This window comes from Acanthochromis polyacanthus, chromosome 14, assembly GCF_021347895.1.
Source record: "Acanthochromis polyacanthus isolate Apoly-LR-REF ecotype Palm Island chromosome 14, KAUST_Apoly_ChrSc, whole genome shotgun sequence".
Classification (NCBI taxonomy): Eukaryota; Metazoa; Chordata; class Actinopteri; family Pomacentridae; genus Acanthochromis; species Acanthochromis polyacanthus.
Genome location: NC_067126.1, coordinates 34675572 through 34694009, shown reverse-complemented (window position 1 = coordinate 34694009; position 18438 = coordinate 34675572). Strand labels below are relative to the sequence as shown.

The window sequence follows — 18438 nt, the reverse complement described above, 5'->3', positions numbered from 1 at the left end:
TATAATCCACCTCGACGCCTTAAATGACGCAAATGAAGCCTTTATAGGTCAGGAACATCTCTTTTGGTGAGCTATTTGTGACTATATCCTGCTAAAAAATCTGCACAGAAGCCAAATGATGGATCATAGAGGCAGAGATGCTATAAATAAATATTAAAAACTCCAGCCCTGAACTACGCGCAAATGAGTCGGAAGAGGGCAGAGTGATAGTAGGAGGGCTTTTTCCTTCTCTCTCTCTCTCTCCTTTGAACGGGGCAATCTCACTCCAGCATTCATCCCGTTTCCACCAATAAGCCCAATGAGCTGAGTGCGCACCGCCCACCGTTGGTGTGTGTATTTTTTTCCTTCTCCTTTCCCCTTCTCTCCCTCTCTCTTTTTTTAAAAACCAGAGCTGGATGTGTAGATCGTCACATGTTTGCCCCTCTTCAGTCCGGACGCCAGCAGACATGTGTTATTTATTGCTCGGCTGTGTAAGAAGACGCGTAAAACCGGCTCTGGAGACGGAGGATTAAAATTAATGCGCGTCGTTTTCTTTTAAAGCAACTCGAGGAAAAAGAAGAAGCATTGTGTCTGATCAGCAGAGGAGAATGGCGAGTCCGCCAAACACCGGTGATCAGTCGTTATTGGCCGGTAACACGAACAGCAACGTCAAGAAATGCGGATACCTGAAGAAGCAGAAACACGGACACAAGCGCTTTTTCGTTCTCAAAGAGCCGAGCGAAGGTTTCCCGGCTGCCCGGCTGGAGTACTACGAGAGTGAGAAGAAATGGAAAAACAAATCGGCCGCGAAGAGAGTTATTCCTCTGGACTGCTGCCTCAATATCAACAAGAGAGCGGACGCAAAACACAAATATCTCATTGCTCTCTACACCAAGGACGAGTATTTTGCGGTGGCGGCGGAAAACGAACAGGAGCAGGAGAGCTGGTACCGGGTGCTAACGGATTTAATGGCAGAGGGGAAAGTGTATGACGGCTCCGCGTCCAACTCTGCGTCCTCGCTGGTTGGCTTCGATGAGGCGAGTTACGGTGTCATAACGCCGGTGGCCGCCACCTACAAGGAGGTCTGGCAAGTCATTCTGAAATCCAAAGGCCTGGGACAGAGCAGAAATCTGACCGGCGTCTACAGACTCTGCCTCTCCAGCCGGACTATCAGCTTCGTCAAGCTGAACTCGGAGGTAGCCTCGGTCATCCTGCAGCTCATGAATATCCGGAGGTGCGGCCACTCTGACAGCTTTTTCTTCATCGAGGTGGGTCGATCTGCAGCCACGGGACCCGGGGAGCTGTGGATGCAGGCTGACGACTCCGTGGTGGCTCAGAACATCCACGAGACCATCTTGGAGGCGATGAAAGCCATGAAGGAGCTGTCGGAGTTCCGTCCGCGCAGCAAAAGCCAGTCGTCTGGTACCAACCCCATCTCTGTGCCCACACGGAGGCACCTGAACAACCTCCCCCCGAGCCAGACCGGGCTTCCCCGGCGGTCACGCACGGACAGCATGGCCGCGACCTCTCCCGTGAGTAAATGCTCGTCTTGCCGAATACGCACGGCCAGCGAGGGCGATGGCACCATGACACGCCCCATGTCAGTGACCGGGAGCCCCCTCAGTCCCGGGGTGCACAGGACCCTCCTGAGCAGATCTCACACCATTACTGCACGACCTTCTCTGACATTTGAATCTTCTACCCTCCAGCACAGCAAATCCATGTCTATGCCCCTGTCTCACTCTCCGCCTGTGGCCACCACCTGCCCAGGGAATGTGTCCTGTTGCCAAGACAGCAGCGCCCCTCGCCCCTCCAGTTGCAGCGCCTCTTTCTCAGGCTCACCCAGTGATGCTGGTTTTATATCCTGTGAGGAGTACAGCTCCAGTCCTGCGGAAGGACGAGACCTCAGGTTACCTCTCACCCTCCGCAGCAATACTCCAGAGTCCCTCAGAGCTGACACCCCCCCCTCCAGGGATGGCAGTGAGCTTGATGGCTACATGGTGATGGAGCGGCAGGGTCAGAATGGTTACCGGCGGATACCGGAGCTCGACAAGGTGTATCGAAAGCGCACATACTCTCTCACTACACCCCGGCAGCAGAGGGGCACCCCCCAAGTGTCTTCAGCCTCCCTGGATGAGTACACTCTCATGCGGGCCACTTATCACAGTGGGAGTCAGTCCTCTCGGAGGTGTCACACTGCTTCACCTAAAGGAACCTGTCTTGAGGATTACCGGGATGTTCAGATCAGCTCGAACAATCTCCAGGCTGACAGTGGCTACATGCCCATGATGCCCGGTGTGGCCCCTCAGACGCCAGGGTCTAAGGATGACCCCTACATGCCCATGAGTCCCATGTGTGTTTCTGCTCCAAAGCAGATCATCAACCCTCGTTCTCACTTCTCCTCAGTGGGGCTGGCCCCACGCACTGACTCCCCTGGGAGTGTTTCTCTGGAAGACAGTGGATATATGCGCATGTGGTGCGGAACCAAGATGTCAGTGGAGAGCACTGATGGAAAACCTAACAACGGAGAGTACCTGAACATGTCTCCCATTGACACGCTGGTGTCTGTAACGCCCCCAGACTACATCCTCAGTCCTTCGGGAGACCACCACCACCTCCAGCAAAGTCACAGACAGCCTTATTCTTACAGCTCTCTGCCACGATCACTTAAAGGACAGTTGCAGCGCAGTGGGTCCACTGACACAGACCAATATGTGGTGATGAGTTTACAGAGACAGCGGATAGATGAGGAGTCCAACTATTGCCCCATCTCTCCAGGAGACTCTGTGGTCAGCAGCTCTCCAGTAACACCGAGCACTCCGTCCTCTGCTCCATCTCCCCTCAGAGTGGCTCGGACAGATGGGGGCCTGGTACATCGCAGTAGGGCGTGTCGGCCCACGCGCCTGGCACTGGAATCCCTCAGAACACTACCATGTATGAGCGAACACCCCCTTCCCTCAGAGCCACGCAGCCCTGGAGAATACATTAACATCGACTTCAGCAGTGCCACTCATAACGCCCTGACAGCCACAGTATCAGAGAGCTCTACATCCTCTGTGAGTTTAACGTGTGCAGAGCGGAGCTCCCTGTCACTCTCAGACTATGCTAATGTTGACATCAGCTCCCCGGTTCACCTTGTCTCATCCCAAGCCGGGGGTTCCCCTCCAGCGGGGTGCCAAAAACACACACCTGAAGTTTTGACTTGTCCCAGTCTGGTGAAAACCCAGCAGGATACGCAGGGAGTTGAGGGGGGAGAAGAGGAGAAAAGCACAGAGGGACAAGCAAAGGAGAGGGGGATGGTAGAGGAATATCCTCTCCAGCAGCAGGGGAGCCTGGAGTGTCAGCCAGCTCCGGTCAAAGATGACTACACCGAGATGACCTTCAGCCCTCCTGCTGCTATACCTGCTCTGTGCAACACTGACGCTGCCCCCCTCCCTACCAGCCCCACTGCCTGTGTCCAGAGACTCAGCCTTGAGAGCAGCAGAGTTGACGTGGTGCCCCCTGTGCCAGTGGACTCTTTCCTCCTCGGGGGTCCTTCCTTATCTGTCACAATCGTGGATCCACACAGGGGGGCGAAAGTCATCCGGGCCGACCCACAAGGGCGTCGGCGCCACAGTTCAGAGACTTTCTCCTCCACCACCACCGTCACGCCCGTGTGCCCATCTTTTGCCCACGACACCAAACGGCACAGCTCTGCCTCTGTGGAGAACGTTTCTCGCCCTGTTCGCAGCTCCGAGGGACCCGGCGAGGACTACGGCAGCTCCATGTGCAGGGAAACGTCAGCCGGTTATCAAAACGGACTTAACTACATTGCCTTAAACTTGATGGAGGGAAACCTTGGGGGATGCCGGTTAGGGGGCTGTGACGGCCTCCTGAGGTTCAAGGCGGCCTGCGGCTGCAAGGGCGGGCTGAATGGGTTCAACACCAGCCCCTATGCCAGCCTTGGATTCAAGGAGACAACTGCTGCTGCTGTGAAAGGTGAGTATTTCCAAACACGCCGTACACACTCATTCATTTAGTCGGTTTTCATTCATGAAGGGAGGGAGTGGTGTCAAAGCTAGAGTAAGATAGAGATCTGCCTCAGGGCAACAGTATACTCTGCACAGACAGGGCCCTTGTTAGCTTGCTTGCAGCACTTTTGAGTTCATTTTTATTCCAAAGTTAATAATAATTATTTTCTAGAAAACATGGATCATTCAGCCTGTGATCCTACCACTTACTGTACTCACTGACACACACACCTTGTTTACTATTGTTCTCGTCAGCCCTTTTATGGCCTTATAATCTTGACTGACCAGCTGCCAGATATCAAAAATGACCTACATTGTTATGTAATCTCTGAACTAAAAGGCTGCGTCCCTTTTTACATTAAGAGTGCTTACATGCTAACACGGGCTACATATGCTGAGAGAAGTAAACGAGTTCTGAACACTGCTGGTGGGTGTAGCCTGTGATGTTTAGATAGGATTAGTCACCTACTAGTCACACCCATCACACACGGGCAGATCTCAAGGCTGCGTGATGCTCAGGAAGACTTTAATCTGCTTGAAATAGCAGATCAATAGCACTGACTTTTTTTCCTCACAAGTAGAAGCGGTGAAGTGTGAAAAGCAACACAAATCTGTCCATATTCTCTGGTGCTTGCTGCATTTGTGTCTTCAACAGCTCAGGATTCACTGTCTTATTTTGAAACAGTTTTATTTTGAAAATGATAACAGGACCTGCTGTATTTTCTCCCCTTTGGCTTGATGCTGCAGTCGTGTGTTTGTGTGAATGGTCTGCTTTGGTTTCCCCTCAGTGACGCAGTTTTGTACCACGTCAGTATTTTAAAAAAAGAAAAGAAAGAAAGAAAAAACATCTAATCTGATTCAGTGACGCATACAGCACTACACATGATGCCTCTGTGGAAGCTCCGAGAACTGGCAGAAGAAACACTCTGGTTGTTGTTACATTTATAACGCAGTGTAACGAAGCATTTAGATAGCAGAGATGTGTGCATGATTAAGTCGTGAAATCCTTGTGACTAGTGGGAAAGGGCAGTTGCTATCAAAATATTACCTTTCACTTCGTTTTGTTCTCATCAAGGGCTTTTCATGTGTCTGTTAAATGGCAGGGATTATTTACAGGGATAGATGACCTGGCAGGGGCATGTCAGAAGCTGCTGTTGTTCGAAAAAGAAAAATACATAGTCTGTGGATCATCGTGAGTCAGGAGTCAATGTTCCCGATGGTGAAACGCAAGAGTCTAATTGGTGTTTGTGGTTTCACAACCGAGTTGTCTCGCTGTCTCTGTCTCAGCTGGCTCTCATGCTGCGAGCGCAGCCAGCGTGGGGCTTGGTGCAAGTCATCGGGTTCCCCAGAAAAACAAGTGAGTCAGTTGTTTATCAATTGTCAGGTACTGGGTTTCAGGACTGGAATGCGGCAGTGTGCAAAGGTTGCTGGGAGAGGTGAATGCTCACTTGTTTTTCTAACCTGGTGGGATGGACTATGAGGGGGGTGGAGGAGGGGGATGGGAGGATTCTTTCTTTCTTTTTCTTTTTTTTTCCAACTGAGAGCAACTTCACAAACACACCAGTGAAGCTTTTTTTTCCCCTTTTTTACACAGGCACTAACAAATGTTTTGCTTGAACACGCATATGACTTAAACACCCTGTTGAGAAACTTTGGTTCACTGTGTCCTGGGACTTTCTGTTACAGGAAATATTGAATTTTCGTTCTCGGTGGAGACATTTGTCCAAGATTACGAGAGCGGAGGGGGGAGAGGAAAGAACAATTGTGAGGGATGGATGACTTGTTTTGTTTTTCCATGTAGAACAAAATAGACAATTGAGCTGTTGGCTGAAGGGAGGGAGGGAAGGGAGGAATGGAATAAGGAAGGAAAGAAATGAAACGCAGAGAGAGGCCAGTTGTTTATCTCTGGACTTATTAGAGTACCAGTGTGGCAAGTACAGTGATGCTGTCATCAAAATACAGAACATTTCTCTCTCTCTCATCTGGGTGATTTGAAAAAAGAGGGCACGCCTGTTTACTACAGGATGACGGGCTTTACCACATTCTCTTGTTATCGCTGAGTGAACTGGAGTTTGTGTTCCTGTCAGCGCATTAATCGGGAACAGGAAGATGACGAAATTTGTCCTCATTTGACATCTGAGGAAGATGCTGTAAATATGTAAGCGTATCATCCCCGCCTGCTTGTCTGACCTTCTGTATGTGAAGGTTTACGCATGGCTCAGTGGGGAGGGGTTGAATCTATAACTCCAGTGTTTGGATCTTTGGTCCTGCCGTGATGTGTAGCGGGGTGTGTTGTTTAGCTTCCAGTGTGCGCTCTCTGGCCCTGTCCACAGTGTCAGTTTCTTGACCTTTGAACTTGTTTTATGTGTGAGTGTGAGAGCGAGATATTGCCATGAGGGCATTGCCAGAAATCCACACATTTCCGCCTCACTGGTGGTAAAGAAAAAGGGAGGCGTGTCGGGCGTTTTTACCCCCTTTTGTTTTGGCTGCACTCTTACTGTCTCTCCTTTTAGAGAATCTGCACTGCTACTTGTCTTTACACCTTAACTGCCTCTTTATCATCCTCCTGTCATCTTCTCTTTCCACTTCTATCCTCATTTATCTACCGTTTCTCCCTCTGACTAAAAGCAGTCTCGCATGGCTGCGGAAGGGGGAGAAAATGGCATCACCCTCTTTCCATTTGTGGGCCCAGACTTCCCCCCTCTTCGCGTTTCGACTTGGCGTTCCTTCTCCCTCTCCCTTATGTGCGTCCACATACATCAGCAGATGGTGGAGGGTTTTGGTGGGGAGGCGGGGAGGCGGGGGGTCATGGGTTTTTGCACCTGCCCCAGCCAAGCAGTGCTCGCTGGTTATCTGGCCCTTCAGAGGAGAGTGACAATACGCTAATGACTGGCCACCATCTGCCACCGCAACAACGATGGAGAAGGTGGGGGGCGTGGCCAAGCAGTTTCAAGAAGCCATACACCAAACCCAAAAACCTCCCCCCATCTCTCTCTCTACCCCTATGCATCCTCCTCCTCCCCCCATTTCTCCTCCTCTCCTCTCCAGGCGCTGGTTTCTGTTTTTCAGAAATCATGTGATTCACCCCCTTCCACCTCCCACCACCTTTCCACACACACACACACACACACCTTCTCCACATCGGTGCATTCAAGCCGTTTGTTTTTCCTGTTGTTATCTGATTGACTTTTCACAACCGGGGGCCGTAAAGTCTTGTCTAATGATGCGTTAGGATTTAGCTAATGAGATCAGACTAGATCCGCAAACAGGACTCTCGCATCTATCACTGCTCCGGAGAAAATAATATCGTGTATTTGCTTTTCGTTATGTTTTAATTTATCATGCTAAATTGAATATCTTTGTATTTTGGACTTCCAAAGCATTCCTTTTGGAAATCTTCACTTTGGGCTCTGGAAAATACCGATAATAATCGATAAAAAAAATATTTTTTTTGTAACTTTTAGCAGACAGTTATTCATGATAGTATCCATTAATTGCGAAACTCACCCTACAGTATGTTACAAACTAATGGGATAGTTATGCATCTGAAAATCACTAGCTGGCTGTCAAACTATGGCCTTCTTAATGGAAGACGTAGCATAATTGTCTTTTTAGCTTTTGAAGTACACTGTAAAAAATATGTTTTTTCCGTGACAGGAGATTTTACTGCAATTTTTAAAGCAATTTACTGCTATTTCATAGATTTTACCTGTTTTGGAAAATTAAAGATAACTAGTGAAATTAAAGTTAAAAAAACATCAATTTCAACCCTAGAAAACGGCAAAACAATGTTTATTTTACGTGAATCACAAAAAGTTGCATTATTTTAGAGATATTTGCTGTTTTTTGAAAGAAAATTCATGCATATTAAGAAATCTAAAATGGTAGATGTTTTTTTTTTTACTGGTATTTTACAAACCTTTCCACATTGGTTCAATTATAGATGATATCTACTAAACCCACAGATGGTAAAAAGAATTAATTTATATGATGTCTGTTTAAAAAAGAGATTAAGAAAAGTAGATCCTGCAAAAATCTGTATTTTAAAAAATAGTAAGTAGTATTGCATATATAATTATTCTTTTACAATGTGCAGCCATGAAAATAGACTATTTTTGGTATATTTAAATCAGCAAAACCATAGTGTATTTACAGGTATTAGGTATCTTTACAGTTTTGACAGTTTCTGTATATTATAATATGTTATGCTTTTTTAACATTTTTTCTGTCAGCAAGGGTGCCAGCCCCTTGAATGCAGGCGCATATATATATATATATATATATATGTTAAAGGCGAAATTAGAATCCAGGCAGATTTTAAATCCGCCTAGGGGGAATTAAAATTTGGATTTCGCCTAGGCTAGATTGAAATTTGAAGGGTTTTGAATATGATTAATGTAATTATTTGTTTTCCCTAAAGTTATGTACCTTGAAATTTGGTTTTCGATACAAGGTAAATAATTACTTTAGAAGTAATGTCAACTTTTGTCCTCAACAGTTGGCAAAAATAAACAGGGAAAAAATGATGTTGTCAAAGTAGTTTCTGGGTTGTTTTTTTCATATACTGTATACAAAAATCCTGTTAGAGGGTTAGGGTTATTCTTTCTAACATATAGGCTATTGATATATCAAGATTGAAACCCGTACAACAACCATGGTAGGATTTTGATTTCGCCTAGGGGAAATCAAAATTCTAATTCTGCCTAGACAGATTCTAAATCTGCCTGGATTCTAATTTGGCCTGTAACATATATATACATATATATACACAAGCACACACACAGTATTTGCTTCTTTGATAACACACAGTTTTTCACATTCTGACTCCATCCTCACCTGTTTCGTTCAGCCCTCCCCATCCAGACGCATATGCGCTCCTGGTTGTCTGATACATAACTCTTTGAGCAAAGTAGGGCGGGATGTTCCAGCACTAAATAAAAACAAAGTTAACCTCCCGTATCCTCAATTTAGCTTGGAGGTAAGAAGGATTACATTCACTTCAGGATTAGACATTGTTCAGTAGCTTGTTTTTCGAAAGGTGGAGGAAGAGCCAGAGCTTCTGTGTGCGGCATGAGTGTGCATTCCTCATAGTAATTAAACACACACACAACACACACCAAGTATGTTCAGTCTAGCCTAGTGGCTACCGGATGATCAGACCATTTTCAGACCTGCTCATCATAAACTTTCTTGACTCCGCTGCTGCGTTTATGCTTGTTTATAGAGGTGTTCAGTCAGTTATATAATTAAGCTGCACTCGTAGCAGTGGTTTCTTGTTTGTGACTTGTGACACATTTTGAGGTGAGGTTTGGGAACCTTTTTTTAACCACTTTATGAACCGAATGATTAATTGAGGAAACAATCATGAGATTAATTAAGAGCCAGACTCAGCTGTTGCAATAAAAAAGGCTTAGATGGATTTGGATTTATGTAATAATGAGTCAGCAGACTGAGGGAGTTTTTACAGCGGCGGTTGTTTGTTTTGTTTTGTTTTTTTTTTGTTTGTTTGGTCAGACAGGGGTGTGGGGGGTCAGAGGTGAGGAGTCAGTCGGTGTTTGTTTGCGCTGCTGTAGACCAGGGAGGAGCCACAGAGAGGCAGGAATGTAAACAGAGCAGATCTGAACCTGCTGATCTCTGACCGTCTGTAAGGTCCATTTACAGCAGAGGTGCCGAACATGTGGCCCGCAGGCCAAAGCTGGCCCTCCAGAGGACGACTTTGTAAAGCATAAAATTTTCAGAGAAGACATTATCTGCAGATTGTACATTTGTAAAACCATAAATTTTAAATATTTTCGACACCTCAACAGGTTGTATTCATCAGAAAGTAAACTACTAGATTGCTCATTGTTCTTTTGTTGTTTTGTGTCTCGTTTTGTTGTTTTTTGTCAGATTTTTGTCGTTTGTCTCATGTTTGTTGTTTCGTTTATCGTTTTGTGCTTCCTCTTTGTCTAGCTTATGTTTTTTGTTTATTTTTGTCTCTGCGTTTTGCTTTATTCCTTGTTTTGTGTATTGTTTGCATCGTTTTGTGTTTTTTGTCTTGTTTGTGTTGTCTACTTTTTTGTGGTTTTGTTTCTGTTGTGTCATTTGTGTAATTGTCTTGTTTTTGTCATTTGTTCATTTTTTGTCACTTTGTAACTTTCTTGTGTGTTTTTTGTTTTGATTTGTGTTGTTTGTCTCATTTTGTGTCTTGTTTTTGTAACATTTTGTCTTTTTTTTGTCTGACTTGTCATTTACTGTCTCATTTTTGTAATATTTTGTCTTGTTCTCGTTTTTTTGTCTGACTTTTGTCTGACTTGTGTTGTTTTGATCATAAACTAAAATACTATATTGTTCAGTTCCTTGTTTTGTGTCTTTGTGGACTCTATGATCTGTAAGTTGCGATGTGTAAATTTAACTTTTGCTGAGAATTCCAGTTGAAGAGGTTTTCCCCGGTTGTGTAGCCTTGTGACAACGTAAAAACTACTACACACTTGACTTGTTTACACTGCCTCTGAGGAGTTTAGGCTGCTAATACATGCCTGTGAGTGTGTCCTAGCCCTGAATGGAGCAGTGGCTAAATTTAGCCCGTGAGAACTAAATAAATAATGAACAGAGCCTTTGCATGTGTGTGTGTGTGGAAAGTGTGTGTGTCGGGACAGGGGGCGCAGACATGGGGGGCAATGGGAGGGACTGCAAAAAAAAAGAAAAAGAGGGAGGGTGGAAGGCAGGAAGGTTCATTCCTCCCACTGGACCTCTGTCCCCTTCTCTCAATAACATCCCCCCCTCCTCAAATCTTCCTGCCCACCCACACACACACACCCACACACACACACACCCCCCCACACACACACACACACACACACACACACACACACACACACACACACACACACACACACACACACACACACACCCCTTCGTGTTTGAACAGCAGCGAGTGTGTGAGTGTGTTAGCTCATTACACTGCCCGCTTGCGCCATAAAGAAATAATAATGTTTCAGTGTGTTTATGTTCACGGCTACACCTGGTTGCTAATCTGAGCTGTTAGTGATTCAACGCTTCTTCCCGGCAGATCTCAGTCATTCTCACCCAAGTGCCTGCCTCTACAGGCCGCCGACTGGCCCGGCCCCCCTCCACAAACACACACCCACACACACACACACACACACACATTGGGATTGTTATGGTCTGTCAGTCCCATGACCTCACTGCATTCCCGTTCCTCTCTGTCAGGTTGATTCTGTTACTGTGGTTTTTCCACCACTTCCCACCCCAGTGTTTCTATTTTTCCTCCCGACACCCCCGTGGCAATGAAGAGACACAGCTCAGCCAGTCCAGGTGGCCCTCAGGAGTGAAATCAATTATTCTATTATTCAAACCAAGTCTGCGGTTCCATATTTTTCTGCAACTCAGACATCAGTTGGCAGCTGTGGATATGCTTCATCCTCTTCAGTGCGCGTGTGTGTTTATTTCCCTCCCTCTGATATTTTGCTCATCAACAATGTCTGTAAAGCTCAGCAGCATCGGATTTTCATTTGCAGCGTATGGGGGGAAGACGGAGAACAGACGTGTGTGTGTGTGTGTTTACGGTGGGAATAGTTGAGGAAAAGAGGAGGAGGAGGAGGAGGAGGAGGAAGAGGAGGGGTGGCACTGAGGGCTCTGAATGAAAGGTTTGTTTTAGAGAATGACGATCACATCCAGCTTTGTGAAAACAGCTCTTGTTCGCGGCTGAGGGAAGAGGGAGAGGAGACAGCGAATGAGGGAAGAAATGCAGCCGCTGTGTGTTCGTGTGTTCATGTGTGTGTGTGTGTGTGTGTGTGTGTGTGTCAGCCAGCCAAGACTTCCGCTCCCATTTGATAGCTCCGCATGCAAATGAAACCTCACAAACATGTACACAGGGGCAAGGGTCAGCACAGCTTTCCACTGGGAGAAAGGAAACACTCAGAAGGCTCCGTGGTTGGTGGTATTTGGAAATGCGTAGCTGCGGCGTGCGTCGGCGCAGTCGCGTGTTGTTGCTGTCACTTTCTGTTGTCGTTGGAGACTGCCCTGTTTCAGCTGCACGGTGCTAAATGCCACTCTGTTTTTCCCCTGTCATGAAAGCACCTGCCACTTCAGTGTCTACCAGCTGAGGAACACGCACACACAAACACACACACACAAAAGCAGGGCCTTTGAAGAGCACTTATTCCTTACTTGGTAACAGAGTGGGGGTATCCGTTTGACCTTCACCTCCCCTCTGTTTCTCCGTCCTCCGTGACAAACCGCATATGCCCACGCTTACATTTCTGAATATTAAAAGATTCTGCTCTGTTCATTTTCATTCATTTCATCAAACTAACTCACGTTTTCTTCTTTTTGTTTTTTCTTTCAGAATGAAGGCTGTTGGGTCTTCCCATCCCTCCTCCCTTCATCCTCCTCTTCCTCGCCCCCTCCTCTTCCTGTGAAAGTTGGATTTCACTGCAGCCAGATGACGGGGTCACCACGGCGACAGCTGGGCTTTGGGCTGCAGTCGATGTCCTTTCACCTCTTCGCCGCATCTGGGGGTCACGGGGACGGCCATCGCTATGGAAACAAGGACACTTGACCCCTTCCCCAAATCTTCCCTCCTTTTCTCTTGGCACCTAAAACATTCAGGCGCCATTGCTGCTGTAGTGCTAGTTAAAAAAATAACAAGAACTTAAACAGACTATTAACTCTAACAAGAGATAGATAACCATGGATCTCTGTACGTAGGTCTGCAATTCCTTCTGCAGTATATTATAATGTTATTATTACTAATTATACACTTTCAGCTGGCTTCCTTATGGCTTCAGCCGACAGTAGCCAGATATTCTCAACCTGAAAACCTGTGAACCAAACCTGGAGAGCATGCGTGCACACACACATACGCGCAAAAAAAACCCTTTCATGCATACAGATTACATGTATTTATTTATTTATCTATCGTGTACGTATGCATTAAATGAAATGTGTGTGAGAATTTGTATACAGATTGTACTGCAAAATGAGACGGCATTTATGAACATATTTAAAAATCTAAGGTAACGTTTGCTTAAAAAAAGAAAACCCTACCTCAGCACCAAGTCACACACTAAAAATATATATAAATATTTATTTTCAGAGGTGAATGTTTTTCTTAAAAATCACCGATCCAAAGCCTTACTCTAGCCATCAGCCCCCATCTGATGGACCTTTTTAGTTTGGACCTATAAAACCGCAGTATATCAAAGATTTAACCGATCATCTTGGAGACTGAATGTTCATCGGAGCCGAATGAGAGGACACCTCTCTGAGATTAAGTTCTTTCTCTCCCCACATTTATGACAAGATTATGTATTAAAAATCCAGAGTAATATATTTATTTATATGCCTGAGATGGAGGATTCAGAACACACTAAAATCAAACCTAGAGGACCTTAGAGGGATAGTTGCATTGCGTGCATGCAACAGATCCAAACACTGCAGCATGAGCCAGGTTCAACCGGACCTGACCGTCAGATCTGTGGCCTGTCTGAGCCCAAGTCTCAGCACATTTATACACTTTACCAACTCACCCACTGTTCAGCATATGATCTCCTGCACACCGAAACAGCCTGCGGGAAGTTATGACCTGTCAGGACAAGGGACAGAAACATGAATGTTTGAAGTTATTTATACAGAGTAACTGGAGAGCCCAGTATCTTACATTTTCTCACCTGATGCCTCAGAGCTCTGTCACACCATGCTTGGCGGCACTGAGCCATGTGGTGCATTCAGGACTGCAGGACTCAGTCTGACCGGCTGATCCGTCAGTCGCTCGATATCTTGAATCCACGGCCTCCACTGCATGGTCTTGCATTTACAAACTTTATAGATTGTAACACAAGACACATTGAATGTAGTACAAGCTGTGTTCCGAGCTTGGGAACACACAACCCAACAACAACAACAACAACAATGAAACATGCAGAGGTACTGAATGGGTACTACAACACAGACACAAACCGAAAAAAAGAAACAAACCAGGGGAAGTATCTTCTTATTTATCTGAACTCACAGGTACTTAACCTTTGCCTATATACTGTAAATAGTACGGTGTTACAGAGAATTACATCTAAGCAAAATGCTGAAAAACTTTGAGAGATGTTAAGTTAAATAACTTATGTTGTTTGTACTGTACATACTATTTGTCTGAGTGAACTTTTCTGATACAACAAAAGCACTAATTAAGTTATACGCTAACCGGTATGGTTTGGCTCTGATTTTTTTTAACCTGTCATGGGATGGTCTTGTAAAACGGATGCCACTATGAGGACATTTTCTAATGCTGTAATTCTCAAAAAAAGATTTTAAAGAAATCATTAATACTTGACATAATTAATTCTTGATACTTAGGTACAACACAAATGGCATATATGCAATATTTACACTTTTGAAAATTAGTTTACAAAGACGTACCAAATGTATAAATACTGTTAATAATGTTTGTTAAAACTGAAATCAAATTTTTGCTGTTTGTACATTTTTTCTCTCTCTCTCTCTTCTATTTTGAAATGGAAACTTTTTTCTGCTTGTTTTTTTTTTTTTTTTTTGCTAATTGAGCCTCTTTGGTGTTTTTAGCAGTGTTTTTTGCATTTGAATAATGTTTCAAGTTTATATTCAGCATCTAAAGGTTATGATATGGGCAATGGCTTACCCTGCTGTGTCTTTTCATTGTAAATACGTCATATCATGCACATTGTAATGCTACTAAGAAATGATAATTTAAACTTAGTTCATTGCTTTAGATTGTATTGATTCTTTATAGACACATGCAATAAATAATGATATTTAAGAAAGCTACTGGCCTTGGTCTCCACTCTCTTCCTTCCCTTCTCTCCATCACATCACAGCTTTTAATGTCTTGTATGAATAGACACTCGCCAGAGCAGATGTCTAAATTCACTTTCCTGCCTTTTTCATTAAGGAGGCCTCGTAAGGAGAAGCAAGGGGTGGGTTTATCTTGCGTATCTTTCATGATGTTTGTTCTTCTTAGTGTTTGTAAAGCCTTGCTCCCTGTTGAGAAAGAGTCCATCAAAAAAAAAAAAAAACTGGGTGTAGGCCTACCCTAACATTGCCTCCAGCATTAGCATTGTTATTGTTTTTTTGTGCTTTCCTCCTAGTCCCCACCCCCAGCAATAGCAATTAGACCAGCATGTTGAAACAGCCCCAGGAACTGGGAGGGAATAAATAACACAGTGATAAGATAATGATTTTTCACCCCTAGCCATATGCTCACTGCTTATTCATTCTCACATATTTGCTAATTAAAAAGACAATTAATGCTGAGCTATAGGTCTAATTGTCTGCTATGGCAACTGTTATGTGTCTGGATGGCACTCTTTCCATGTTTGATGACATGTTGAAGTATGTGAGACCAGTCAAAAAGGGGTTGTCCAGAACAGCTGGAAACACGGGTGAGGTTGCAGAGAAATGTGCAGGTTAAGCGACGGCCGAGCGATAGCCCGAAGGCACATCTTACGTATTATAGTCAGATTTGTCCCAGCAGCATATGTAAAAGCTGGAAGGCTAATGGGAGAGCAAAAATCCCGGAGAGCAAAGTGCAGCATATTCTTTGTAAACCAAATCTCATCCATCACAGCTGTGTTCTTTGCTGCTGTTCTCCCTCCTGCTTGAGTTGCTCCTAAGGTTTAATTAAGGATTGTACATTATCTCATTAAATTGTAAAGAAGACACAGAGAGTAAGCTTAGGGCCATTTGTCTCGCTGTCCGTCTCCTCTGTTGTTTACTGCGACAAGAGCTGCTGGTCAAACTGAGATGTTCCCATTTCTGTAATGTTGAAAGATACACCTCAGCGTAGAGTCTATGTATGGAAACAGACACGTGCGCTGCAGGTAAAACCATGCAAATCCCAATTACAGTAAGATAATGCAAACTCAATAAACCAGCTCGCCTGTGAATATACCGTCTGCCTGTGTGTGTATTCATGTATGTGTGCATGTGTTGGTAGGGGTGGAGGTGATGGTGGTGGGGGGATGGTTGTGCAACAATCAATAGGTCCATGTGAGTAGCATAAAGTAGCCAATTGCCCCAGGGAGTCATCAGGCTTATGGACAGGGACCTGCAGTAGCTCCACAGGAAATGGCATGCTTCCGGAAAGCTTGTCTGGGACACTGCCACTACATTAGTGGGCGTGTGTGTGTGTGCGTGTGTGAGTTTAAAAGCTAGCACGCTTTGTGGCCATTTGCGGATGCCCCTCTCAACAATCCGTCTTTTGTTGGTTTTGTGTGACCAACCTTGGCCACTGTAATACATATTTTCTGTATTTTCATCAGAGACACAGAGGTTGTCCAGAACACGTACAATATGGACAAACCTTCTCTGTATTAAAGAAATTGGGTTTCCATTTAAATACAATTTGAGGTGATACGTATGATCATTAACTACAATCTTGCAGGTTCATTGTGCAAGATTGCAGTTTCGGTGCTTCATTGTACAGTATGTGTCTAATAGAATGTAGCTAGCAATCTGTGACAGACTGTACTGTGCTGTGTTATCAGTTGTGAGGAATGTCAGATAGGGCGATGAATTCTTAGGCAGTTTGAAAGACAGGCAAGAGACACTGCAGATGTAAATGTGCTAGTTGGTTTAAAAATGACAGACAAACCTGCAGTGACATTTTGAGGATTTCTTCATAACTTTTTGTCCCACTGCACGAGTTTTAAAGCAGCATTCTCTGGTCAAAATGAGCTAACGGTGAACATGTCAGTGCAAAACCACAAAACATTCACCAGGTTTCTCTTATCACTTCTTTCTTTTGTTTCTATTAGCTTACAATCACATGTGGTGACATTTTTCCTAGAATACCTGCCAGAGGTGTGAATGATCTGATGATTTTTTGAGCTTCTCATGAGTGTAACCATCAAGTTTTAGGCTGATCTAAAAGAATGACAGCAAGAGATTCAACATAGTTAGTATTCTCCTAAGCTAGCCTTTTAAAGAAGAGTCATTCTGTTCTTCTGTGATGATCACTGGACAACTATTTGGCTTTTGTCAAACTCCGTTATGTCTGCCTGTAGAAGGTTCCCAGAAATTTCCTGCAGATCCAGCAAGAAGGAATGGACACTTCTGCATGCAAGAAGATTTTCTCCATATTTGTATATATAATGCACAGGAGGTAATGAAAGACTAGAGAGAGAGGGGGGGGGGGGGGGGGGGGGGCAGAGAGAGAGCACATCAAGTAGTGTGAGCTGAAACACGCCCACTTTACTCTTATGTGAGTTTAACTGATTCCTCTTTAACAGTGTGGACACCTATTCAAATAGCACTTCCTATTTTATGAGCTTGCACCATAGTCAGTGGCAAATGCTCATAAATGCTTATCTCTCTCTGACACTCGCTCTCTCTCTCTCACACACGCACACAACTGTACACTCACACTTGTCCCATCTTTTCGGTGTTGCATAATCTGCCAGCAAACGTGCAGTAAACAAAAGGATAACTTCCTCTTTCCAGTGAAATCTGAGAAAACAGAAATGGTTTCTTCCCATCCGCTCTTACACTCTCACGTGTACTGTAACTCAAACCAAAACAAACACGTACTGTAGTGAACCCCTGTTAGAGGAGCCCGTCAAACACTGCAACAAAATCTGCATCTAAACAAGGGAAGCCGATGACTATTTGACAGAGAAGCCAGACGGAGATGATAAAGTGCTGGTAGGGTTGTGGATGTTCTTCGAAGTTCTGATAATACAAAATAATGTTTGATTCAAAGCTACAAACAATGACTGAATGTCTTCCAGGCCTTTGAGAGAGCTCACTCCTTTGTTCCCAGACTCTGAAACTATGATCCTTGAGAAGTGAGTCAGTATGGAAGTCCCAGTTGGGTCGGACCCAGAGTGTATTTTACAGGAATGTATGTGTGTGTGTGTGCGTGCACATGTGTGTGTGTTTGTGCGGGAGTGCCTGTTGCTCCCTTGCATGCATCAGTGTGTACGTGCGTGTTTGTAAGTGTACGCATGTGTGCTTGGTCATCTTGTTCAGCAGACATTCCCAGCTGTTTTCCAGGTAGTGTTCCCACGCTTCTTGTGCATCTCCTGTCTCTCACGCTGACTGCTTTGACTGTAATCCCTACCAACACACACATATCGCTCTGCCTTTTAAACTGGCCACCAGGTGAACAAAAACACACCTCACACATTCAGCACACACACACACACACACACACACACCCCTTCCTGTGTCTGATGACAGAGAAGCAGCCACAACAAAGAGGAGGACGGTGGAAAATAAGCATGCTCATAAACAAACACGCATAATGGGAGAGGGAACAAGTGTGAGGTGAAGAGGGAGAAACAGGAAGAGGCAGGTAAGAGAGGTGGAAAGACAAAGCCACGGAGAGGGGAGAATATTCAGGATGAGCTCATGCTAACTCCAGGCCCGGCCCACTGTGTGTGACTCATACCTGGCAGGTGTGTCTGTGTGTGTGTGT

At 44.9% G+C, this 18438-nt stretch overlaps 1 protein-coding gene across 1 annotated transcript; it reads left to right on the top strand.

The window, feature by feature from the left end:
• Positions 1-229: 229 nt before the first annotated feature.
• On the top strand, positions 230-14789 carry irs2b (insulin receptor substrate 2b). The gene is made up of 2 exons (XM_022199305.2): positions 230-3957; positions 12340-14789. Exons 1-2 carry the CDS (start codon positions 588-590, stop codon positions 12342-12344), a joined length of 3375 nt encoding a protein of 1124 aa, XP_022054997.2. The 5' UTR covers positions 230-587; the 3' UTR covers positions 12345-14789.
• Positions 14790-18438: the final 3649 nt, after the last annotated feature.